At 38.3% G+C, this 27,051-nt stretch overlaps 2 protein-coding genes across 4 annotated transcripts; both read left to right on the top strand.

Moving 5' to 3' along the window:
* The first annotated feature begins 676 nt into the window (after positions 1 to 676).
* On the top strand, positions 677 to 20,006 carry mtmr1b (myotubularin related protein 1b). Of its 2 annotated transcripts, XM_084138253.1 has the most exons (16): positions 712 to 906; positions 1,662 to 1,767; positions 3,279 to 3,344; positions 11,221 to 11,296; positions 11,559 to 11,653; positions 12,648 to 12,755; positions 13,245 to 13,346; positions 13,469 to 13,552; positions 13,646 to 13,795; positions 14,355 to 14,543; positions 15,418 to 15,603; positions 16,147 to 16,353; positions 16,453 to 16,545; positions 16,654 to 16,767; positions 17,546 to 17,722; positions 18,963 to 20,006. In XM_084138253.1, the coding sequence occupies exons 1-16, from the start codon at positions 857 to 859 to the stop codon at positions 19,110 to 19,112; spliced, it is 1,953 nt and encodes a 650-aa protein (XP_083994379.1). In that variant the 5' UTR covers positions 712 to 856; the 3' UTR covers positions 19,113 to 20,006. The 2 variants fall into 2 exon arrangements, with proteins under 2 accessions (XP_083994380.1, XP_083994379.1); XM_084138254.1 differs by lacking the exon at positions 3,279 to 3,344 and having other exon boundaries at positions 677 to 906; positions 18,963 to 19,997.
* Positions 20,007 to 20,468: 462 nt separating this feature from the next.
* hmgb3b (high mobility group box 3b) lies at positions 20,469 to 25,163 on the top strand. Of its 2 annotated transcripts, XM_084137922.1 has the most exons (6): positions 20,469 to 20,599; positions 22,326 to 22,505; positions 22,604 to 22,746; positions 22,847 to 23,021; positions 24,219 to 24,389; positions 24,729 to 25,163. In XM_084137922.1, exons 2-5 carry the CDS (start codon positions 22,356 to 22,358, stop codon positions 24,360 to 24,362), a joined length of 612 nt encoding a protein of 203 aa, XP_083994048.1. In that variant the 5' UTR covers positions 20,469 to 20,599; positions 22,326 to 22,355; the 3' UTR covers positions 24,363 to 24,389; positions 24,729 to 25,163. The 2 variants fall into 2 exon arrangements, with proteins under 2 accessions (XP_083994048.1, XP_083994047.1); XM_084137921.1 differs by having other exon boundaries at positions 24,219 to 25,163.
* The last annotated feature ends 1,888 nt before the right edge of the window (positions 25,164 to 27,051 follow it).

Below are 27,051 nucleotides of genomic sequence, written 5' to 3'. Positions count from 1 at the left end.
ATTGGAAACATTACTAAAGAACTTTAAATACACTACTTCTTCCTTGGGCACTGAATCCCAGGAATGACCCATTTGTGTCTGTAGAGTCACTCAGATGTGAGATTTGTAATCCATGTAATGTATGCAGGTTCAATCTTCATTGTTGAATATGAAAACATGCATTTGTTACACGTGATCAATCATAGATACAGTGCTCATTTATAATGAGGTAGTAAGAATAACAGGGATCTTGGAATATTAAAATAGAACACAAACGTGTAATCAGCGGAAATGAGGATTCAACACTTCAAAAATAAATTCTACATCATGGGAGCATAGTTGTAAGCAGATTTTCTTTGTGTTTTCCCCATTAATTGTGAATAGCTGCTAAGGCAGGATTTGGGATTTGTAGAGGATTTGGATTTGGAGGAAGAATTGTTCCGAGCCAGATGGGTGCTCACCCCTAACTCCCCCAGGATTTTACATTAAATCCTTGAGACGCTTTCCAAACATTACCTCACGCTATTGCATTTTGGGTAACGTAGTCTTGTTGATATTTATTAGCGCTGGCGTGGCGGTGCGGGAGGCGAGTTTACGAATCAAACTGCGTTGAATGCTAAGTATTAATATTAATGACTTACGTCTTTGCCATTGGAAGATATCGACGCAACGTAATTAATATTCATGAGCAAGCCGTAGCCATTGGAAGCTTACGCAGCACAGACCTGATTAACATTTATGAGCGATATCCCTAGACAGTAGGATTTCGCGTCTTTGCGAGACACAAAGTTTTAGCGTTATCAGTTGTATGGCACACGCTGAGCCTTGGATATGCAACATAGCGTGATTTTGACTTTCTGTAAGCTTACAGTAGAGGATGGACAAGCGACAGACCGCACCACAGTCAAACCCTGAACCTCCAGACAGGTCAGTGCCAATAACACCCCTTTTATATATTATGACACCCCATCTACTCCATCAGTGGCGTGGATGCGTTCTTGCAAGTCTCGCTGGTTGTGATCGCTATAGATTACGAGGTGTCATAAACCAGGTGTTTCACCGCGTTCCTCGGTTTAGTTACTGAGTGACTGACTTGATGCAAACAGAATCCTTGGGCTTACTTTGTTTGAATATGAGGTGTTGTCTCATAACCAGACATGCTGATAAGAAAGTAGGCTACTTTATCAGCATGAGCAACGCTCATGACTTTTCTTTATTAAAGGTGCACTTTTTATAGCTAATTAATGTTTTACTCATGGAACAGTGGTTATATATATTTTTTTTAATAAATGATCCACGCATACATGAGATGATAACTGCAGACATAGTCTTAGAAAAAGCTTTGTTATTCAGTGCAGCGGGTCGCCCCCTCATGGGCGCCGCTGTGTTGATATCACGTGACCAGCCGTGCCATGTAATTGGCTGAGTTACTAATAGTAAAAAAAAAAAAAAAAAGTAATTATAATTTCTTCCAGCCAGTGCTCAAGACATTTTAAAAACTATGAATATAAAAGTACATAAACTACAGATGCAACAGCAGAGTCTCAACAACATAGTTAAGAATGATTAACTATTGGGGTGAATAAGAGCCAGCTGAACATAAACAAATGCTCACTGAGTGCGCTTATACATATATTATTGTCAGAAGTATTGCGTAACTCACTAACACTTTCATATTATAGTCCCACAGGGGCTCATGTTGAATGGTGCAAACAACTGATTGCAGCCACAATGTCAAGTCCGATCTCTGGATCCATCAGCTCAGAGACTATTTCTAGAGAGTGCAAGGTATGTGTATGTGCTAGTGTTTATATTATATTATTATTATTTTATTTTTTTAAAGATATTTTTAACACAGATCTCTTTCGGTTTGGATTGCACTACTTTTACAAAGAACACATCTGCTTTCTTTTGTTTTGAAGATACTCATGAGTCATGACATTTATGTTCCCTGATTTATTCATGTTTTTTTGGGGTTTTTTTTTCACTTATATTTATCAATGTGTGGCAATACGTAGAGGCAGTTGACCGCATACAGAAGCAAAGAATATGACGAAACATGTAAATGCTCACTAACTCAAAACAGGTTTCTGTTTTTTTTTTTTTTATGCATTGCCAGAGATCTCCACCCAGTGTTTTTAGTTTATACACTCTTATGCAAGAGTCAGCGCAGTTTAGACAACTGCTGTTTTTGTCATGAAACCACAGTGAATCAGAACATTGCTGATCAAGTTATTTTGTCAAGTTACTCTCCACTGTTTCTAACAAATTTCATTTGAAAAATAAATTATTTACTCCTCATTTTGTTACAAAACCCTTTCGGTGGAACACAAAGGGTTATTTTTTCCTGGCCATATCCTAGAATCATAAAAGAATCATAAAAACAGTACAGATAACTCTGCTGTAATTACTTCTGATGTCAAATGAGCTTTGTGTGAGGAACAGACTGAAAAAGCATGCTGCTAACCAGATACTTAAATCTGTTGAACATAACAACAGATATGTGAATCATTCAGACCAGTTTAATGAACTAGATCAACTAATTCACTGAAAAGTGACTCAAATGAATCAGACATCGCTAATTCCCTCATAAACATGACATGACCAGGAGAGCTTGGTTGGCTGTCAACGTTTTTTATGTGAATTAACTTACTTTTTGGTCTGTTCCTCACACAAAGCTAGTGGATGATTAGCAAGACTTGAAATATAGTGCGCAGGTCATATGGACCAATTTTATAATACATTTATGGGGAAAAAAAGCCATGGAACTTCAAACATTGATGAATCTCATGAGTTGAGATCTACTTTTCTGTTAATCATGCAGAACCTCTGATTGATTCTGACACTGCTTCTGTTTCGGTTATTTAAAGGGGTCATATAGCATTCAAATTAATGTAAATCTTGTCAAATTAAACTTTTTAAATAAAAAAAGTTGACTATGATAACAAATTGTAAATTTCAGAACTTCTCTCTCCAGTGCAAAAATACCCATAAAAGTAATGTCATTTTTTATGTTCAAATACTTTCACCCATCCCAGTCAGAATCATAATATTCTTTTCAGAGTTTTTAGTGCAGAAACCTTGACTAACATTTAAGACATCTGGAAAAATATAAAGTGATACAAAATGTGTATGAGCCCTTTTGACCTTATTACACCTGCATGAAAGCTTGTAGTCCTCATAGTCTCTTGAAATGATTGCATCTTTCTGGTGTGTGGTTACATGCATCTCTCTTTTTCTTTCTCTTTCCTCATCGATCTCTGTTTTTTCTGTGGTGTTGTGGTGTTTCTTTGGTGCAGGACTGTGATGTGGAGGTTAAAGGATTTCTCTTGGACAGTGACCCTCAACAGACTGCCCCCTCTTCGGCAAGTCTTTCTCTGTGTGTGTTTGTGTGTGACTCCGTTAACAATTTGACATGATTACTTGCTTACAAACAGAAATAGACAGTTTCAAGACACTTACATCCAAATAAAATAAACAAGCACACAAATGTAATTTTAGGGTTAAATGCTATTTAACATGAAATCATTTTTCCTCTTCTCACTCTTTTTCAAGCTCCCACTCATGAATTAACCATGCTAACACATGCTTCAGTTTCTCTTGTTGCAAGTTTTTTGTCGCTAGTAACAAGACAGATGTTATCTTTACCTTGTGTGGTTATGTCAGTTAGAAAGTGGCACTGGAACGGGACGGGGGTCAGTCTGTTCGTCCGTCCATCCATCCATCCATCCGTTCCTCTATCTATCTATGTATCTACAGTGAGGAAAATAAGTATTTGAACACCCTGCTATTTTGCAAGTTCTCCCACTGAGAAATCATGGAGGGGTCTGAAATTGTCATCGTAGGTGCATGTCCACTGTGAGAGACATAATCTAAAAAAAAAAAATCCAGAAATCACAATGTATGATTTTTGAACTATTCACTATTCACATACTTTGAACATACAAATAGTATGATACAGCTGCAAATAAGTATTTGAACACCTGAGAAAATCAGTGTTAATATTTGGTACAGTAGCCTTTGTTTGCAATTACAGAGGTCAAACGTTTCCTGTAGTTTTTCACCAGGTTTGCACACACTGCAGGAGGGATTTTGGCCCACTCCTCCACACAGATCTTCTCTAGATCAGTCAGGTTTCTGGGCTGTCGCTGAGAAACACGGAGTTTGAGCTCCCTCCAAAGATTCTCTATTGGGTTTAGGTCTGGAGACTGGCTAGGCCACGCCAGAACCTTGATATGCTTCTTACAGAGCCACTCCTTGGTTATCCTGGCTGTGTGCTTCGGGTCATTGTCATGTTGGAAGACCCAGCCTCGACCCATCTTCAATGCTCTAACTGAGGGAAGGAGGTTGTTCCCCAAAATCTCGCAATACATGGCCCCGGTCATCCTCTCCTTAATACAGTGCAGTCGCCCTGTCCCATGTGCAGAAAAACACCCCCAAAGCATGATGCTACCACCCCCATGCTTCACAGTAGGGATGGTGTTCTTGGGATGGTACTCATCATTCTTCTTCCTCCAAACACGTTTAGTGGAATTATGACCAAAAAGTTCTATTTTGGTCTCATCTGACCACATGACGTTCTCCCATGACTCCTCTGGATCATCCAAATGGTCATTGGCAAACTTAAGACGGGCCTTGACATGTGCTGGTTTAAGCAGGGGAACCTTCCGTGCCATGCATGATTTCAAACCATGACGTCTTAGTGTATTACCAACAGTAACCTTGGAAACGGTGGTCCCAGCTCTTTTCAGGTCATTGACCAGCTCCTCCCGTGTAGTTCTGGGCTGATTTCTCACCTTTCTTAGGATCATTGAGACCCCACGAGGTGAGATCTTGCATGGAGCCCCAGTCTGAGGGAGATTGACAGTCATGTTTAGCTTCTTCCATTTTCTAATGATTGCTCCAACAGTGGAACTTTTTTCACCAAGCTGCTTGGCAATTTCCCCGTAGCCCTTTCCAGCCTTGTGGAGGTGTACAATTTTGTCTCTAGTGTCTTTGGACAGCTCTTTGGTCTTGGCCATGTTAGTAGTTGGATTCTTACTGATTGTATGGGGTGGACAGGTGTCTTTATGCAGCTAACGACCTCAAACAGGTGCATCTAATTTAGGATAATAAATGGAGTGGAGGTGGACATTTTAAAGGCAGACTAACAGGTCTTTGAGGGTCAGAATTCTAGCTGATAGACAGGTGTTCAAATACTTATTTGCAGCTGTATCATACAAATAAATAGTTCAAAAATCATATATTGTGATTTCTGGATTTTTTTTTTTAGATTATGTCTCTCACAGTGGACATGCACCTACGATGACAATTTCAGACCCCTCCATGATTTCCAAGTGGGAGAACTATCTATCTGTTCGCCCGTCCGTCCATCAATATATCTGTGTCTGTCTATCTGTCTGTCCGTCCGGCCGTCCGTAAAATCTTGTAAATGTGGATTTCTTGCATTGTCTGCTTATTATAATGATCTGTTTTTTTTTAAATATATTTACCATAATTTTGTTGTCCATGTAAATGCACTAATTATAATATTTGGATATCATTTATTTTCATGCTTGCCTGCAAAGGCACTTTAGATTTATTACAGTGAACACATTTTCAGTTTGTTTTTACCCAGTCTAAATTATTTTCTGTGCCGCAGATGCTGTCGAAAGAGCATGATTTGTGTTTTAATCTGCTATATGCCTTTTCTCCATTATTGATATAGCACATAACTGAATGCGTGAGGGGGAAAATACAGATGGTTTGGCTCATATGCCATTATGAAATATCACCACCCCGTGCCATCTTTCTAGGGCTTTATTAGCATAATGCTGAACAGATCTCCATAGATCTTTTGTCTTGGTGAAGGTCAAGCCTGTTGAATTCCACAGTGCTGTCGTTGTCCTGCAGCTGGACCGCAACAGAATGACTGAATTCTCTGATTCGTCTGTGTCCACGAAGCTGCCAAACAGTTCTGTCACTGTGGGTGGGGCAGACCCTCATCCCTCTGAACTCCCTACTGCTTGCTGACAGCAGTTTGCTCACATAAACAGCTTTTTCAGGGCCAAAACATTGACTTGTGGTTCATGGGATCTTAAAAGATAATGCATGTAGGCCAGAGTTTTACTAGTCACTGGTGCTAAATTCACCATCAAGATGCTAGTGTTTTGTACATGGTTGCCAGAACATTACTCTGTTTGCTGAGTGTGTTTTAGCTATGTGAAGTGCATATTCCCTTCTGTCAAAGTTAATGAAAGCATGCAAAAATATGAATCTCACTGAGATTTTCTTCAGTGCTCTGAATTACAGCTCTGCCTTCTGCGTTTAGTTTACAGCCTCAAACATTGGACCGGCTGTTTGCTGTAGGCAGAGAGAGAACTTGAAGTTTGGGAGTGGTGGAAAGGAAACCACATACAGAGTATTTCTGTATCTGAGAGATATTTTTATAAATCACCATTTGTTTATTTCTTGTTTAACACACACTTTAAGAGGAAGAACCACCAAGACTGGTTTGACCATAACTCAGACACCATCCACAACCTGCTTAAGGATATGCGAAAAGCACACCGGGCAACTTTAGACAACCCTTCATCCATTAAGACTAGACAGCATTGGCAGGCAGCTCAGAGGAAAGTGCAAAAGGAAATACGGGCCATACAGAATGAGTGGTGGACTGAAAAGGCACATGAAATCCAATCCTTTGCCGATAAAAATGACATGCATAATTTGCAAAAATGCTGTCAAAACCATCTACGGTCCAACAAATTGCTGCCTCACTTTGCTGAAAACAGCTGATGGTCAAACACTTCTTTCTTTCTTTCTTTATATAGCACTGCTAAATGCAACCGAGGTTGCCCATAAAAATAAAAAAGAATAAAAGATAAAATATAAAACATACATAGTAATAAATCTCATTTCACAGACACCACATATACCACATTGAGATTACCTGTTATAAGCAGTCAATGATAAATGCGCCTTGAGCAAGTTCCTGAATACTGATATAGATTTAGCAAATCTAATAGATAGAGGCAGCTCATTCCATAATCTCGGTCCCATAACAGCGAAAGCGCGATCACCTTTATGAAGGCGTTTAGTCCTTGGTACGACAAGAAGTATTTGATTTTCTGAACGCAATGCTCTAGGGGGATTATGAGGAATCAAAAGTTTTGCAAGGTACACAGGGGCCTGATTATTTAGAGATTTGTATACAAACATTAAAATCTTATATTTGACTCTAAGATGAACGTGGAGCCAGTGCAAATTAGCTAAAATCGGAGTAATAGATTCATATTTCTTAATCCTCTTTAACAGCCTCGGCGCAGCATTTTGCACTGATTGTAAACGGGCCAGGGATGCGGCAGAGATGCCACAATAGAGGGAGTTACAAAAATCGAGACGCGATAGAACAGAAGTATGAATAACTCTTTCGAAACCTACATTAGATAAGATAAAGGTTTAGCTTTTACTAGGAGACGCAGATTATAAAAACAAGCACCTACCACCGAATTGATTTGCTTCTACATTTTTAGGTTATCATCGATTTGGATGCCTAAATCTCATACCGACGTTTTACAGTAAGGCGCCAATGGGCTCGAATCTAAAAGGACCTTGGTAGGGTCATTTGGCTGGCCAAACACAATGACCTCTGTTTTGTCCGCGTTTAACATTAAGACTTTTTTTGCCATCCAGTTTTTAACATCATTTAGACAAGCTAAAATACAATCCAAAGATTTCGTCGGGTGTCTTAGTGGTAAATACAATTGAGGGTCGTCGGCGAAACAGTGTAATGATACTCCATGCTTTCTAAAAATGCTACCCAATGGGAGCAAGTACAAAGAAAAAAAGTGTTGGAGAGAGAATAGACCCTTGCGGTACACCCCATGGAAGGCGTCTTTTAGTGGAGGTTGAATTTCCATAATTGACTGAAAAATATCTATTACTTACAAAGGATTGAAACCATTTCAAAACTGTACCCTTTAAACCTACTGTGTGTTCAAGGCGAGAGATAAGGATATCATGATCAATCATGTCAAGGGCTGCGCTCAAATCCAGCAACACCAGAATAACAGCATCTCCTTTGTCTAGTGCAAAAAATATATAATTTAAAACTTTCAGCAGTGCCAACTCTGTGCTATGGGCTGCTTTAAAACCGGATTGAAACGTTTCTACTATAGAATTTTCATTTAAAAAATGAAAGTAATTTTTGGAAAACTAGTTTTTCTAAAATTTTCGAGACAAAAGGCAGCTGTGAGATAGGTCTATAATTCTTCATATCATCCGGGGCCAGATTTGGCCGCTTCAGCTTGGTTGTCAACACATTATGTTTAAACTCTTGTGGGCATGAGCCTCTAAGCAGGCTTTTGTTGGTCAAATGCACTAAACTCACTGATACATAGTCGAAAGCCTGCTTTAACAACCGAATAGGCTGATCAATGATCTTTTGGCTGAAAAAATATAAAAACTCCTCACACGAAATCCGTGAGGACTTTTGGTGTGTGTTGTTTAACGGATTAATAACAGAATTTATAATCGAATTTCTGATTACCAGCATTATCCCTAATAATGTTAGAAAAGTAAATATTTTTCGCATCTCTTGCGGCTTTCTGGAATTGAAATAAAGAGTCTCTGAGGGATTCATAGTGGGCTTGCCCTTTTTCCATTTTCTCTCTGCCTGCCAACATTGTCTTCTGAGGGAACGAGTCATTTCATTTAACCAGGGATTTACGTTTGATTTATGTTTTTTATGGGTCTTAACGGAGCAATACAGTCCAAAGTATCAACACAGGTGGATTTTAACAAAGTCCAATGGTTTTAAATGGCGCAGAGAATTGGACATTTGTAGAATCACTTAGTTTCCTTGACCAGCACACAGAGTCATCCAAAAGCACAGGTTGAATGCCAGTCGATGTCTTAAAAGTGACAGGCATATGATCTGAAAAATTTGTCTCACAAACCATTACATCATCAATTTGCAAATTATGAGTTAAAATCAAGTCTAACATATGACCCAGTTTGTGAGTAGGGCTATTTACCCATTGCACCAAGTCAAACGATTCAATCAGATTTAAGAATTCACTTGAAAGTGTGTCCTTACCACAGCAAATATGCACATTAAAATCACCCAAGAGCAAAAAGCGATCATACTTAGTAGACATTTCGATCAGCAAATCAGAAAATTCTTGGACAAACATTATACAGTGCTATGCATAAGTTTAGACACCCATGCTAAAGTTGACTAAAAATTAGGAAAAATCCAACCTTTAAGGACACCAATTTTCTTTGTGAATGAATAATGTATCGTAAATAAATAAATGTTTTTCCTTAAAATACAGGGTGCATAAGTTTGGACACCCCTATGTTAAATTCCCATAGAGGCAGGCAGATTTTTATTTTTAAAGGCCAGTTACTTCATGGATCCAGGACACTATGTATCCTGATAAAGTTCCCTTGGCCTCTGGAATTAAAATAGCCCCACATCATCACATAGCCTTCACCATACCTAGAGATTGGCATGGTTTTATTTCAGTTAGCCTAATAGCTGGTTTGATTTGCATTGAGAGATGATCTTATGGAAAGTACTCCATGCCAATCTCTAGGTATGGTGAAGGCTATGTGATGATGTGGGGCTATTTTATTTCCAAAGGCCAAGGGAACTTTATCAGGATGCATAGTATCATAGAAACAGTTGAAGTGCAAAGCTTTGTAGAGGTTCAACCGGGAGTATGAACTTCCTCCCATCCACAATCTCAGTCTACCACCAACCTTCCAGGAGGTTCTATCATCTGTCCGTTCCCTTAAGAGCAACAAGTCCCCTGGTGCTGATAACATCCCTGCTGAGCTACTGAAGGAGGGAGGGTACATATGTATGCGCACCCTCTACCAGTATATCACCAAGGCCTGGACTGATGCGAACATCCCACAGCAATGGAGAGATGCAAACATTGTAGTTATCTATAAGAACAAGGGTGGCAAGGCCGTCTGCGGCAATAGTAGGGGCATATCACTCCTTTCTGTTGGTGGTAAGGTCATGGCCAAGGTGCTGCTTCAGAGACTTATTAACAACATCACTGAGTCAACGCTGCCAGAATCACAGTGTGGGTTTAGAAAGAACAGGAGCACGATCGACATGATCTTCACAGCCCGGAAGCTTCAGGAAAAGTGCCGGGAGCAACATCAGGACATGGCCTTTGTCGATCTCTCGAAAGCATTTGATACTGTGCAATGAGAGCTCTTATGGGATGTCCTCCTAAGGGTTGGCTGTCCCAATAAGTTTGTTAACATCCTCCGCCAATTCCATGATGGGATGAGTGCTCGGGTGACCATAGGCGGACAAGAGTCCGAGCCCTTCCTTGTACGCACAACGAGATTAAAAACAGCAGTGGAGTGGCAGTGGACTTCAGATTAGATGGCAACCTCTTTAATATTAGGAGGCTACCACAAAAATCTGTAGAGAGCAGGTCCTGGAGCTGCAGTATGCAGACGACTGTGCTTTTGTGGCCCATACTCAGTGTGTGCGTGCGTTTTCTAAAGTCAGTCCAAATAAGATTTTTGTGCATATGAGATTGAAACCAGATCAGATTTAGCAAGTGTGAACAGCAAAAAATCCCATAAAATGCGATTACATATCTGTTTCGAAATACATTCATTTGTGGTTGTCGAGCGTTGTTGTGTTGTAAATAAGACAACATCTGCATTGCAAACCCCCCATGTTGCGGTTGTTTTTGGCGTATAGCTACCAATGCAACGTCAAATTCTTCAGGATTACATGAAAATCACAAGCTAGGAAGCAGGTTGGATATAAACTCTGCAGAGCAGTGGGCCTCCAGGAGCAGGGTGGAAGACCTACTGAATGCCATAGACTTTCACTGAAGGGGGACATGGGCCATATTTAGGGACCATAATGTTATAGTGACATTGGGCTCTGGGTTTGCTCTTATGACTTGACCAGTATGTTGTCTAGAAACCAGCCACAACACCTTAGAAAATAGAAATTCCCTGCAAAATGGTGTTGAGTTTTACATATTATGCTTATGTAAGTGTCATGTAAAATGCATTAACCTTAAATGCCAAAAGCCAACATTCTAGATTCTAGAAATCCAAATAAGACAGCTGGCATATGTCTGTATTAATCAGAATTTTTCAGAACTTCTGAAGAACATCTTATCAGAATAAAAGCTTATTCAGAGTATGGACCTTAATCGGAAAATGATGTGCACGTAATCATATCAAGAATGTGTTTGTTCCAATGTGTGACAGGCACTCAGAGAAGGAAATAAGCAGGCTCAGATGGAGGAGGCTCCACGTGTTCCTGGAGAAACCATCAAGGCTATTGGTAAGGACCTTAACACGTGCGCATTTGTGGTTTAGCATCTTTTTACCTGATGTAACAGTACAGAACCATCATGAAGCATAGCAAGTTAAAAATAATATGACATAATAAGTTAACATTTAGGTCACAAGGTCAGTGGACAAGGCTTTAAATATTATTGTCGTCCTTTTTAGTTAGTATGGGTTTGATAAGTGGATGGAATTAGTCTTCCACACATATGCACATCAATGGTAGATAACCTTTGTATGCAATGATGTTTTCACAGTCAAAGACGTCATGTATATTTGTCCATTCTCTGGGGTTGTGAGAGGGACTCTCACCATCACTGATTACAAGCTCTACTTTAAGAGCCTGACACGGGTAAACACACTCTTCTACTTATTTTTACATTATCGAAAGAATATTAATATTAAAGAATAATATTAAGGAACTAGCGGCAACAAAAGCTTACTGTGGTGTCGCCTCATGTCAGTGTTCTGGGTCAAAAAATTGTGCTTGAACATTCCACTAAGTAAGGATGCACGATATGTCGGCCGTTATATGTTCATTTTTAATGTTATCGTTATCGGCCCCAAAAAAATGTGCCTGATATATTAAAGCCGATTATTAATGGATTGTTTAAGCTTATACACGCACTGTGTGCCATGATGGTTTTGAATTGCTTGAAATATGATTGGAATCACTTCAAATGAGGTTAATACAATTAAGTGAAACATGCACAGAACAAGTTTGTCATTGAGGCTACATAAGATTATAATGAGAACATTATAATTGTGTTCTTGGGACATGGATTTTAATGGTGAGACTTTTTTTTTCGTAATTAGACTGTAAAAATTATATAAAAATTTGTGTTTAGATTTATCGGCCAATATATCGGTTATTGGATTTCAAATATAAAGAATTATCGGTTGTCGGTAACGGCCAAAAATTTCATATCGGTGCATCCCTACCACTAAGTAGTTTTGTCAAAATATTAATGTTTCGATACATGTAAATACTGTAATATTTTTGCAGTATCGATACACCAGTATCCATGTGACACTGAAGACTGGAGTAATGATGCGTAAAATTGAGCTTTGTATTACAGGAATAAATTATATTTTAATAATATTTCTGTAATACTGTATTTTTGATCAAATAAATGCAGCCTTGGTGGGCATAAGAGACTTGTTTCAAACACATTAAAACATTTAAATTATTTCAAACTTTTGAACAGCATCGTACTGAGTTTCTGTTGAGTTACTGTCTCAGTAGATTGATTAAATTAGTGCTTTTATTCCAGAGTGTTTTCTCAGATCTCAACAAGCACAAATGTTTTGATTGGTTATTAAAGTTGTTTCTGTGTTTGCGAAAGGATTCTCCATTTGTGCTGGATGTGAATCTCGGAGCCGTAAGCAGACTTGAGTCTATCGCTGTTCAGAGTCACGGAGACAACACTCAAGGACTTGAGATAGTCTGCAAGGCAAAGGACAAATCAGTTTTCTTCTTTTCCACCCTTCATTGGCTCTTGGCCTATGGAAGCTTGTTTTCTGCCACTGAATAAAAAATAAAAAAGGTAATAATCTCACAAATCTGACTTTTTTCTCAGAATTGCGTGATATAAAGTCACAATAGCGAGTTATAAAGTCAGAATTGCATGATATAAAGTTGCAATTGCATGTTATAAAGTCAGAATTGCGAGATATAAACTCGCAATAGCGTGATATAAAGTTGCAATTGCGAGTTATAAAGTCAGAATTGTGAGATATAAACTCACAATTGGGAGATATAAAGTCAGAATTGCGTGATATAAAGTTGCAATTGCGAGAGAGAAAAAGTCACAATTACCTTTTTTATATTTTTTATTCTGTTGCGGAAACAAGCTTCCATACATGGCCCCTTCCCTTTTCTGTCTTAGCTTAGCTTTTTATTCTCTTGCACACATTTTAAAATTGACCATTTCTTTTCACAGGACCTGAGAAACCCTCGGTTTGCGTACAAGAAGGAGGGACAGAGCGATTTGGAGGTGTTTGAAATAATGTCAAAGTATGCGTTCCCTCTCTCCCACAACCTGGTACGACTTCTTGAAAACACCCACATATGACACCAGCGTGAGGATGTGCTATACACACCATAGCGCACTAGCTGACGATGTTTCAATGTGTTCAATGATACACATTCCTTCTCTTCCCTCAGCCTCTCTTTGCCTTTAAATACCGAGAGAAGTTTCCAGAAGATGGCTGGAAGATCTACGACCCAATCGCTGAGTATAAGAGACAGGTGAGAACTGTCATCACCACTCACCATATGCAAAATGTGTAATCATTTTGGTATTGCAGTATGTTCTGATGTCGATGTTGTGGGTGATGGCAGGGTCTTCCAAACGAGAGCTGGATCATCAGTAAAGTGAACAGCAGTTATGAGGTGTGTGAGACGTATCCTGCTCTGCTGGTCCTGCCTTCAAACGTCACAGAGGACGAACTGAAGAGAGTGGCGGCCTTTAGGGCCAAACGGCGTTTCCCTGTAAGAAGGTTTTTTTTTTTGTTTTTTTTTTAATCTTGTTTAACAGTTAAGTTTTACTTTACAACGGGCCTTTGTTTGGCCAATTGAAATATCCTCAAGCAGCATCTGTATTGTCATCAGTGCTATTATAGTTAACGAAAACAGGTTTGATTCTCAGTACAGGCATAGTTTGCAGTGTGTGTGTGTGTGTGTGTATTCACTACTCAATGCTTCTAATGTATGTGCTCTAACTTGGATGGGTTAAATGCATAGGACAAATTCCGAGGTATGGGTTACCATACTTGGCCTTCACATGTCACTTTCACATAAAGCTGTGATATCAAGTGGTTGTATACTTACTTTTCAATAGGCCTTCTCATTAACACCATTATTTATAAATTCAGACCGATTTGCAAATACGGAACACACTCGAAAACGAGAGACGGTATTTATCACGTGAACATCGCCGTAACCAATCATAACGCTATGGAGGCAGTTTTTAACTATGGTTTTAAATATTAAATGCTGTTTTATTTGTTCTGTCATGACCATCTTCTTAAACGTAATCACATTCCCTCAGGTGCTGTCCTGGATTCACCCTGAGAGTCAGGCCGCTATAGTGCGCTGCAGTCAGCCACAGGTGGGCCCGTCAGACCGTCGCTGCAGGGAGGATGAACGGTACCTTCAGACGATACTCGACGCCAACGCTCAGTCTCACAAGCTCTGCATCTTTGATGCTCGCCAATGCACTGTGGCTGACACCAACAAAGTAAGAAACTGTTTTAAAAAACAAATACTACAGCCAGTGTTGGGGGTAATGCGAGTTACGTAATCAGATTACTTTTTACAAGTAACTTGTTAAGTAACGCATTACTTTGAAATTTACAACAAAATATCGAGTTACTTTTTTAAACAAGTAACGCAAGTTACTTTGTTTTTCCATTTATTGCCTGACATCTGTTCTGTCCCCATGTTGAGAGAAATCGTGATTAAGGTGCAGAGTCGTTGTGTGCGCCGTGTGTAAACATTATGGTTATTGTAGTTGTAGACTAAATGTGAGCATTCACTCATCTCACTTTGCACAAAAACAGATTCAGCAGTCCTCAAAATGAATAAAAACTGTAAAATGCTAACTCAGAATATTACGCAAACCCTGAATAATGGAATGTTCAATTATTAAAAAATTAAAAAATAACGCAAAAGTAATATAAAATTACTTTCCATAAAAAGTAACTAAGTAATGCAATTAGTTACTTTTGTAGGGAGTAACACAATATTGTAACGCATTACTTTTAAAAGTAAATTTCCCCAACACTTTTATTCAGGAAGGACACGTTAAATTGATCAAAAGTGACGGTAAAGACATTTATAATGTTACAAAATATTTATATTTCAAATAAATGCTGTTCTTCAAGGAATCCTGAAAAAAAAAAATCTGTTTCAACAAAAAAATTACTAAGCATCACTACTGTTTTCAACATTGATGATGATAAGGCTATGAAAGAAATTATAGAAAGCTCATAGATTGATGGGCTATGTCAAAACATTACAGCATCATGTGTGATGACCATCTTATGCCAGCAACAAACCCACTACTGTACCAGATTTTCTGGAATAGCTGATATGTGGCTCCACATTTATAGACCAAAGATGGAGGATATGAGAATGAGAGTTTCTACATCAATGTGGAGCTGAACTTTCTGGAGATCCCCAACATACATGTGATGAGAGAATCCCTGAGGAAACTCAAGGAGGTGGTGTATCCTGCCATCGACCAACAACACTGGTTCTCATCCGTGGATTCTACGCACTGGCTGGAATACATCAGGGTGAGAATCTGGATTATGTCACTACACCATGTTCGTTTTTGAAGCCATGATCGAGTCAGGTGGTCATTATATCCTGACTTTCATACTAAGGATTTTTTATTGATGTTTCTGTTTTAAAATATTTCTTTCACTTTAATTTACAAGCAAGCAATTCATTGGCTGATGCTGTAGAGAGGCTAGTTGAAGTAACCTTCTGGGGCTGGATTCACGAAAATCTTCTAAAGAAGAATTTCTGAAGATAAATTCCAAGAAGTTCATATTTCAAGTGAAATTATTTCAAAATCATGCATTACTGTCCATAAAAAGTACTTAAGTAATGCGTAAGTAGCGTTATGTTTATAAGCGCAAGCTACTTGTACATATATGTCGTCTGCCACTTTAAATGCTCGAGCAAAGTAGATTCTGATTGGCTGTCAATGTTTTTAATGTTCATCAGCTGGGAAAAAAATTGTTCAGAAAGAGATTCCAACAATATAATTTCTCTGTGAAAAAAATAAATGAAAAGTATTTCTTAAAGGTACAGCCTCACTGTTTTCTCTGTAGCTCTTGCTAGCAGGTGCGGTTCGCATCGCAGACCGAATCGAGTCGGGTAAGACGTCAGTGGTGGTGCACTGCAGTGATGGCTGGGACCGCACGGCTCAGCTCACCTCTCTGGCCATGCTCATGCTGGACGCGCACTACCGCTCGCTCAGGGGCTTCCAGGTGCTGCTGGAGAAGGAATGGCTGAGCTTCGGACACCGCTTTGCTTCGGTCAGTAACATTCTGCATATAAGGAAAAACACACACTGCATTGAATGTGTACTAACATCTCACTGTATCTTCCTCTCCCTCTGTCTTTCTGTCTGTTAGCGTGTGGGACATGGAGATGGGAATCACGCAAACTCTGAGCGCTCACCTCTCTTTGTGCAGTTCATCGACTGTGTCTGGCAAATGACACGACAGGTGAGGAAAAAAGTGTCAAGTGGAGCTGAGAAAAAAATAAAAATGAATATATGATATGACGTTATTATATCAGCCTTTCACAAGTTTTCTCTTTTGTTCTCTCCATAGTTTCCCTCTGCATTTGAATTCAATGAGCTGTTTCTGGTCACGGTGCTTGATCACCTCTACAGCTGCCTGTTTGGGACGTTTCTCTACAACAGCGAGCAAGAGCGAGTCTGGAAGGCAAGAACAGAAGCGTGCAACTGTTATGCGCATTAATGTCACTTGGTTTTAATGCCTGTTTACACCTTGTCACTTTATGCGTTTTCTGTGTTTGGATAGCTGTCAGATCGTGAAAAGACCGGGTGCAAATGCCCTCCGAAATGCCCCCTTTTTACAAGATGTAATAGCAGTCTCAACTGCCCCCAGACTGTGTCTGTAAAGTTTAAGCTCAAAATACTCCACAGATCATATTATACCATGTTGTAAATGACCATTTTTGAGTGGAAGGAAAAACATGCTGTTTTCTTGAATGTATCTTTAAATGCAGATGAGCTGCTGCACCCCACCCCGCTTTCCAGCTTGTGCGTCAGGTTTTGATTATCATCTCTATCGCGGTTACGCTCACGTGACACTGCAGTTCTTCATCATGATGAAAGTTTATTATCTGCATGCGTTTTAAAGCCATATCAGTCTAAACTTCTGATTTCTGAGCACACACATCCGAAGCACGCGCACAGAAAGCTGGATGTCAGACGGCGGGTCTCGTGAGTATTAAACCAAGTTCTCTTTCACGTCTTATTGCGCAGATACACACAAACATGTGAGTACCTCTTCAGCAAGCTGACGTGTAAAATCCTTTAAATAAAACTGAAAGTAAGTCACTGATGATAAATAAAATGCAGCTCATATCTGTTGCTTTTGTTGACGTGAACTGGAATTTAAGTGACCGGGTGTAAACAGGGCTAAAGGGCTTAAAGTAATTCTGTCATGATTTACTCATTCCATTCTGATTGTGCAGGAGGTTTACAGTAAGACCGTGTCTCTATGGTCATATGTGAACAGCCAGCTTGAGGAGTTTACCAACCCGCTGTATGTGAACTACGAGCACCACGTTTTATATCCGGTAGCCAGTCTGAGACATCTAGAGCTTTGGGTCAGTTATTATGTGCGCTGGAATCCTCGCATGAGGCCACAGGTGAGCAGGGGATGCAGAAGATGATTAATGACCTAATGCTTAATAACTCATCATTCCACATGTGTTTCAGTGGAAGTAGGTGAAAATGTGTTTTGTGAACTTGTTGAACTGTAAAGCCTTGCATGTGAAATAATAGTAAGACATTTTTTTATTTTTTTTTATGGAACAGTTTATTGAACCTTTAGACAAAATATTTTCAAAAATAATTCCATGTGTTTTTTTGTGTATCATATTTGATACATCATGCTCAAGGAGGGAGAAAACACCTAATTTGTATTTGCTTAGGCCAAAACTAAGCACAAATATGCATTTTGGTGCAGTTGCTGATATTTATGTTTAATATTTAAATAAATTTGGCCATATATGTATATGGTTAAAAAAGTAAGAAGGAATTCTGATTGCTTGTAATGTAAATAAATGTAAATTATGTACATAAATGCATATACATATCAGTAGACACTAGATCATTCAATAATATGTCTTAGTAATATGATATGTAAATCCTAAGTGTTCATCTTGAAATATTACTAAAAATATAAAAGTTATTATGTTTACTTTATAAGTCATTAAAGATTTCACAGCAGAAATACGTGTACCACAACCTGAAGATGGACTTTTTTAGAATTACCCTTTTACTTGATAAAAAAAAAAGGTTCAAACTATCAATCAGACGACAGAAGGCATGTACAAGATTGCAACAGGTTTTGTTCATGTTGATAATTTAGAGGCTTTAGAGGCGTTTTCATATCAAATTTTATACAGTATGCTTCATAGGGTTTCTTGCATTAAGACAAATCTAAGAATTTCCTTAAAATGTTATTTTATTATTTAAATACATGCCAAAATTTATTTTAGACCTTTTCTATTGTTTTCCTATATAAACGTGCTACTTTGACATGCATTCGCCATTTGATTTACAATGCAGTTAATACTGCCATTGGATACTTCACATTTGGGAGCAACAAATGAACTTGGTTGCTCAGGTCAGCTGAATTTTAATTGGATAAAGAAAATATATACGAAACAGAGTCCTTTTTTTGCATTTTGATAAAGAAAATATAAAAAGGCAATTTAACAATTATTTATCAATGCATTATTTATTCTTACATTTGACATTTATATGTATATTTGTTTATTATATTGTAATTTAATTGAAATTTTACAAAAGTTGAAAATGTTGTGATGTAAAAACTTCACATCTAGTGAAACTATAGGCTAAATTTTTTTTTCTGTCTGTCAGGTTCCTGTTCATCAGAGTCTGAAGGAGATGTTGGTCCTGAAGTCTGAGTTGCAGAAGAAAGTGGAGGAGCTAAAACGAGATGCAGCTTCATCACATTCTTTCTCCTCTTCCTCAGAGCATGAAGGCATACCCATGCAAACTACTGTCTGAGCATTTGGTCATGAGTGCCATCTAAAGGCCACGAAGCCAATGGCTAAATCCCGTAGCACTACATTCAACAAACATTTTCCATATAATGAGTTTTCTATGTATAACTTTTTGAAGGGTATTTTTATTTAGTCACTTATTGTTGGGGGTAAAAATGAAAATTGCACATTCGGTTGATGATTTTAACATCTGAGCTTCATCAAGGGATGGGTTTCAAGCATAGAAGTTTTTTTTTTTTTTTTTTTTAATCAATTTTTGTAATTAACAATAAAATGTAATCCAGAACAAAAACATACCTGAATATACCAGTGGCTTTGGCAAGAATGTTCTTGCACTTTTATTGCCTCCAAGAATTACTACTAATTAAAATGTAACATAATTCAGAATCATGCATAATATAAACTTGCTCTGTGGTAGCACATTTATTTTACACATAAACTGCCTCCTTCAGATAAACTATTATTATTTTAAATGCAATTCAATATTACTATGACATAAGAATTACTAAAAGTTGCCTAATGCATACATATTTTATTGTCTAGATGCATTTGTAATACCAATTTTTTACATTTTGTTTTATATAAATTTGTATAATGTCTAATTTGTTATAAGCTTACATTTGTAATTGTGTATATTAATGTTGAACAGAATTTTGTTGTATGAAGAAAGAAATCTTACAAAAACTGGTGTTATATCTGCTCCTTTTGGTAGTCCATTATATCTCATTTCTGATTTTTCTATCTGCAAATATACTTTTAATTAGACAAAATATAGTTACTTAAATGTTTGGGGGTTTTTTACCTTTTTTTTAAAGCTTGGGTTTGAAGTACATGTAAATGCCATTTAAGCTAAATATTTATAATAAAACAAATAACTATTGTCAATCTTAACACGAGCTACATTTAATCTTAAAAACAAGTATGTCCTTGATGCATGGTTGTGGAGCAATAATATTATTTGATCCACTCAGGGATTCGAGTTTGACTTTAATTTTAAAGTAACTTCACTTTATTTTTATTATATTACCATCTTTCTCTTTATGTAGGCCCTCCTCATATTCATATGGCAGCCAAACAACCCCAATTTCTACTCCTCAACTCAGTATTATCACGCCCTAAACACTGTATAGTATGCAGTCTTAAATTGCTGAATACAGTTTCTCTATAGTGCACTGTAGTTCACACTCACACGTGGTTTGCCACAGACCTTTTTAACTTTTGTTGTTTTGACAGCAATTCCCGCCTTGTTTTTAAATAATGGGGCGTGTCTTAGGCTTTTATCCAATGCCGGCGCCCGTCTTATGAATATGTAAGTTCGTTTGACCAATCCACAGTTGTGGAGGCTGTTTTAAATGCGCGCCGGGACTAACCAATCAGGCAGGTCTCGTAGTGAGCTAGCGCGAGGCTGTGTGGTCTTCTATAGAGAGGAAGCGCGAGGCCGTTAGTGTGACTGACTGTGGAGAACAGACGACAGGACAAACATTTAAGAAGGTATCTATAAACCTCTCCATTTTAAGCTATTAATTGTTGCCTGATGGTCTTTTTAAAATCTTATTTTAATTATTGAAATCTTTTTTTGTTACACAAACGATACTTTATGTATAACTAACCATTTTTTCGTGTATAAACTGATTTACAGTGAAATGTTAACGGTGGTGTGCATTTAGTTTCTTTCTAAACCATTTTGATTTCCTTTAAGGTCCAATAAAACTACCTTTTTTGTCGGTTAAAAAAACCGAAGTTGGGTGACGAACGTGCTTTTAAAATGGCTGGCGATATAAAAATTTGCTTCAAACAAAACACGGGTTTCCAAATGGCCTGAAAGTCTGTTGTGAAGTGCACCGTGTATCATGGCTGTGTTTGCTGTGTAATAGTTTCATATTTTCGTATATTTGCTGGTTAAAGAGAGCATTGAGCTGTTAACAGCAGCCAATGCCAGTCATGGCTGGTTTGACTCTGCCTTTGTTGCAAACGGGTTTGTGCCGGGCGCGAATTTGCGAATCCTACTATGGTGAAGCGTTGGCTCATGAATATTAATTAATTTGATGACGTTGCTACGTAAAGTCTCTACAGCGTGACTTGACTTAATATACAACGAACGCCTTCACTATAGTAGGATTCGTTAATTCCCTTAACGCCCACCTAACTGCGTGTACATGGCAACCAATCAATTAGCCATGCGGGGAGAACGTCACTGTGCGTAATTAATATTCATGAATCATGTCTTAAACCTTCACGGTAGTAGGATTCGTGATTTGGCGTGCAGTGTGAAGCTGGTAAAACTTTACAAAAGCTTTCCTCGCGGCACTTTGTGTAGGACGACTTTTAAAATGTCGACTTTGACAAGTTACTCGCTAAATCATGACCTCGAAGTGTCTCTTGTGAAAATGGGGGGTGCAAGTCATTGTTCCTCGCCGCTGATAGAGGCCATTTTAATGAATAGCGTCTGATTGAGGAGACGCGGTTAGTCATTCGCTCTCTTCACACAATGCCTGCCTTTAAACTAGTCACGCTTTTAAATGACGCTTATTTGGGAAATAATCAATTTGCAGCAATTACATTTAAAAATAAAATTTAGTTTCTGTCATTAATTTGCATTTCACAACATGAAACGTATAAAAATAAATAGTGCTTGACGACCCGGCACCTCGGGCGACGTGCGTTCAGAATAAAAGTTATATATTTTCTCCCTAAGGTTATTTTTTATATATTTTATTTATTTTTTTGTTTGTTGAATAACTTATAAATCTTTAAAGGCAGACCCACTGTGAGCTGTGAGGGTGGTAATCGATGGTCTGCTTCTGATGAAGCCATCAGCCCACATGAATTCAGTTCAATCATTACCCATGATTCTGCTAAAAAGAGTCCTCCAATCAGATAATCGAAACAAACTGCACCAGAAGAACTTTTTAGCACCTTCCCGCTCCCATGAAGCACTGCGGATGACGTTATAGTCAATCTTCCTAAGATTATGAGGCCACATGACTTGATGTTAAAAAAAAATGCACCGATAAATAATAATAATAAAAAATACTGCAAAATTCCATTAAAAATTGCCAGTTTAGATTTTTCTGGTTTCTTAAACTGGGATGACATGTCCCATGGACAATGTTGAATGAAAAGATGCATTTTATGTGCACAGAAACTGTGGCACCTAATCATTTGTGGTCCTTTTTTAATCTTTTTTTCTTTTCTTAAATTATCTGTGTACTTCTAGGTGTGTTGATATTTGAGTGACTTCATAATAATGGCGAAGGGTGAACCAGGGAAGCCCAAGGGCAAGATGTCCGCCTATGCCTATTTTGTGAAGACGTGTCGTGAAGAGCATAACAAGAAGAACCCAGGTGTCTCTGTTAACTTCTCAGAATTTTCCAAGAAGTGCTCTGAGAGATGGAAAGTAAGTAGATTATTCCTATCTGTATGTCTATCTCCAGAAATCAATGTTAAATGAATAAAAAGGCTACCGCTGGGATCTTGAACTGTCATTTGTTGCAGACTATGTCACCAAAAGAAAAGACTAAATTTGACGACCTGGCCAAAACGGACAAGGTCCGATATGACCAGGAAATGATGCACTACAATCCAGGAAAGAAAGGTCAGAAGCAGAAGAAGGATCCTAATGCTCCAAGGCGGCCAGCGTATGTTTTCTGTTCTTTATTCCATCCAGAATTATTTAAAATGAGCTCTAGAAATATGGTCCTATGTGGTTGTTACATAATTGTTTCTCTGCTTTTTCAGGTCTGGATTTTTCCTGTTCTGTTCAGAGCAGAGGCCTGGTATCAAGGCTCAGTGCCCCAGCCTGGGCATTGGAGATGTAGCCAAGAAACTTGGAGAGATGTGGAACAATCTGTCTGACTCTGAGAAGCAGCCCTTCCTATCCAAGGCCAACAAGCTGAAGGACAAGTATCAGAAGGTGGAGAATAGTGGTTGAAGAAAGAATGAATGCCCCTGACTAAAGATCTTTCTTCTAGTTGATTAGTAACCGTTCATTTAAGCCATTAGTCGACTAATTGCACGTTTATTTAATTACTTAATCATAATAGGCTATATATTACAGTATATATTTATGAACGTATCAGAAAACAGCAAGGAGACATTTTAATTATTTATTAATAAACTAGTGTTTTCTGATGCAAGTGATCACGCTGGCGCCTCCATGTCATGCAGTAAAGCGCACTACACTTCCACACTTTGCATGAACACTTGGATATGGTTCACATTTATTTACGTCAACATAAGAGCGAGCGGCCAAGTAAAGTTGCTACTTGCATGTTTCAAATGAGGAACCATATTTGAGGTGGATGGGTGAACATTTGGGTTTCCTGTCCAAAGTTGTGTAATTACCACAAGGACCCGCTGTTAATGATCTGTCCCTGTGACTGTGACTTCGCCACTTCTTGTGTGACTATTAGGGGGCAGTCCTGTATAAACAGTAATAATGTGAAATATTTTTTTATATATAAATTTTAAAATGTAATTTTATTCCTGTGATGCAATCCATTATTCTAGTCTTCTGTGTCACATGATCTTTCAGAAATCATTCTAATATGCTAATTCAAATATTGCTGCTCAACGTATCAACATTAAACAGTTGTGAAACGGATTTGTTGTTAAATAGACCCCATACCTCTAAACGATAGTGTACGCCACAGGTGTCAAACTCAGTTCCTGGAGGGCCACAGCCCTACAGAGTTTTGTTCCAACCTTGCTTCAACACACACACACACCTGCAGTTTTCAAATAAGCCTGAAGGACTTGATTAGCTGATCAGGTGTGTTTAATTAGGGTTGAAGCTAAACTCTGCAGGGCTGTGGCCCTCCAGGAACTGAGTTTGACACCCCTGGTGTACGCTAATATTTTTATTCATGGTTTCCACAAATATTAAACGGCACAACTGCTTTCAACAATGATAATCCTGTCATTGAGATGGATGTGTGTGTATATGTTTTAAATTGTTGTAGTGTTTCACAATATTGCTGTTTTTACTGTATATGATCAAATGCAGCCGTGGCGAGCATAAGAGATCTTTCAAAAGCCTAAATCTTTCCAACCCCAAACTCTTAAACCGTTGTAATTCTCAATTTCTCATGTCGTAATTTTGCTTTCTCAGGATATGGCGGACTACAAAAGAAAGGGAGAAAAAAGCGGAGGGGCATCATCTGCCAAATCCAAACCCAAGGTTGAAGATGATGACGACGAAGATGAAGACGACGAGGAGGAAGAAGAGGATGATGATGATGACGACGATGACTAAAGAACTTGTTTCCCCCCTAATTGAGCAGTAAGTTATTTGTTCGCTGCCAATTAGTTTAAGTCTAAGAGGTCTTGATGTCAAGAAACTTTAAGGTCTTGATGTCAAGGCTGCTATACACTGATCACCAGTAGACAAGCCCAATGCATGCAAGCTCTGATTTCAGACAACCAAATTCTCAATGCCGGGTTTGCTGGTGGTCCTGTTACAGCTTGCTATTAAACTGCATTGGCAAAAGCAAAATATTTCCACAGTTCGACAATAAACAAAGTGGTAGCAGTACATACTCTTTTTAAAACTATTTAAAGTGGTGTGTTTCTGTATGGCTGTTGACTTAAAGTTCTTTTCTTTTTTTTTCTATTCTCCCAGCTTTCAAAATGCACAATTTGTGGATAGATTTAAGGTTTCATTTTTCCGTTCGGCCACATAAGCTTCCTGCGTTGTTGAAAGGTTGTTTGTGATGTGCGGTTATATTATTATTTGTGTAATTTTGAATGATTACATTGATAATTTTATGTGTGGAGAGTCTGTGGGGACATTTTCAGCTTTAACCGGAGGCAAATGATCAAATGCTGGGAAAGCTCTTATTTGCACCTTCAATTGTTACTTTTTTTTTTTTCTCTCTCTCTCTCTGGTTTTTTTATTTTATTTTTTTTATGTATAGGTGACACTGTGATTTGAAATAAACATGGCATTTTTAGATCTCAAATGATTCAAGTGACTTTCTTGTCTGCAAAATGTTCAATGTAGTGTGTAAATACTTGGGGTATTTTGTCAATGTTACCAATAAAGTGATAAATGGTAGTTTCTTTTAAGAGTTGTTTTTCCTCTCCATTTAATAACATTATCTGAGTGCAATGACTGCAGTGAACCACTAGATGTCAAATGGCACCAATTGCAAAAGCTGTGCATTTGACAACCTAGAGAAAGCTAAATCAGTGTGAAATAGTATGTTAACAAACAGTAAATTAAAAGTACCCAGAAGACCTACTAACAGATTCGTCTAGTCCAGTGGATGTTTTACTGTCCCATGAGGATTTATGAATGGCAGTGCCATTGCAAACCAATGACAATGTGTGTCTAAATTACACTTACACCTATTCATACTATAAAATACAATGATTGTTTCCCTTCATAATGGTTGTGAAATACATGCTTAAGTGATCAAATCAAACATTTACTTTTCTAAGGGTAATTTTGAAAGTATCTTGTATAGAAACAGTTTGACCAATAAGGCAGAAAATTCCCAGAATGCAGTTCAGCAAGCTGAAAATCAATTAAAAATGGCAGACAGCATGATAAATGTTACATTTACTATTTCATTCAGTAGCAAGAAGTATCAGAAAGTCAATCAAATGTAAAGGTGTGGTCACATTTACAGTTCTATATACAAATACCAGTCATTTCAAAAGGAATCGGCGCAATCTTATGTTTGTCCAAATGATGAAACTTTTTTTTTTGTTTGAGTGATTTCAGATTGGTTTGAAAGTGTGTGAACAGTGCTTCATACATCACTACACTGTTGACAATGGACTGCCTTTATATGTGAATGCACAAAGTCGGCATGAAACGGAAGTTGAGTCTTTTCTTCCCTATTGTGATGTATATCGGAGTAAAACATCTAAGGGGGAAATTCCCTTTTTCCTAGAATACTGAAGCCCAATAGAGTGGTGCAGGACAGGTATGACATCACTTTGTAAGCCAAAACACACAAACGAGTTAGCCTTTTAGCAATTCCGGTTCCATCGTCCCAAAGTCAATGGGTTTTTTGAATGGGATTTTGGTTAAATGGCTGAAATAAGGTCTGTGGTGAAAACAAGCTCAAGACACTTTCACATTTTATTCTACGACATAAAATGCATCACTATTACCCCACATGTGATTTTTTTTTTTTCAAGCTGTTACATGTCTTGAAAAAGGGGGTTGCTAACAAGTGGCTAAATAGGACTACAGAGGCAGTCGGGGAGATTAAACTCACTTTTTGTCGAGGGAGCCAGTGTGATAAACTTTAAAACAGCTCATGTCAGATGAAGGCACAAGCTTGTTTACTACAGTGTTTAGTACAGTGTTTAGTACACAGTTGTGGCAAACCTTGCATCACTAGCGGGCTCCACTGACCGGCCACTACAGGTTCCACAGCTCCGGACTGGGGTGCCATATTGTGCCCCGCTCTTGGGGACAGGAGGTCCCTCCTCCATGGGACAGCCCACGGGGGCGCCACCAATAATTCCATCAGCTCCTGTTAACTATCTTCAAGTCATTGATTAGCATATTCTGTCATGATAGTCTATAAATCGCTAGTGTGGGAACTGTTGTAAGATGCCTACAGAGTGAGGCAATTGTATTGCAATAAATGTAAAAAAGACAAATGCGACAGCTTGAGCAGACTCACAAATGTGCTCTAGCCTACTACAACAACTCTTCCTCTTCTCATGGACCCTTTGTTGCGTGTTCCCGGGGGCGGGGTTTATGTAAATTTTAGGGTTTACAATGTCACTAACCCGGGAGTTAAGTCAGTTGTTTGTTGCAGTCCTTAAAAAGCAATTTCTGTTAAAGGGATACTCCAGTTTTTTTGGAAATAGGCTCATTTTACAACTCCCCCAGAATTAAACAGTTGAGTCTTACCGTTTTCGAATCCATTCAGCCGTACTCCGGGTGTGGCAATACCACTTTTAGCATAGCTTAGCATAGA

This window comes from Abramis brama, assembly GCF_963993115.1.
Source record: "Abramis brama genome assembly, chromosome: 15".
Taxonomy (NCBI): domain Eukaryota; kingdom Metazoa; phylum Chordata; class Actinopteri; order Cypriniformes; family Leuciscidae; genus Abramis; species Abramis brama.
The sequence above is the reverse complement of the archived record's forward strand: the minus strand, read 5'-3'. Positions and strand labels throughout refer to the sequence as shown.

Coding starts and splice junctions, on each gene's coding strand:
- mtmr1b (XM_084138253.1), top strand. CDS start 857: ATGGACAAGCGACAGACCGCACCACAGTCAAACCCTGAACCTCCAGAC. Junction 11,654..12,647: donor ACTTTAAGAGCCTGACACGG/GTAAACACACTC, acceptor TGTTTGCGAAAG/GATTCTCCATTTGTGCTGGA. Junction 16,546..16,653: donor TCTGGCAAATGACACGACAG/GTGAGGAAAAAA, acceptor TTCTCTCCATAG/TTTCCCTCTGCATTTGAATT.
- hmgb3b (XM_084137922.1), top strand. CDS start 22,356: ATGGCGAAGGGTGAACCAGGGAAGCCCAAGGGCAAGATGTCCGCCTAT. Junction 22,506..22,603: donor AGTGCTCTGAGAGATGGAAA/GTAAGTAGATTA, acceptor CATTTGTTGCAG/ACTATGTCACCAAAAGAAAA. Junction 23,022..24,218: donor TGAAGGACAAGTATCAGAAG/GTGGAGAATAGT, acceptor TTGCTTTCTCAG/GATATGGCGGACTACAAAAG.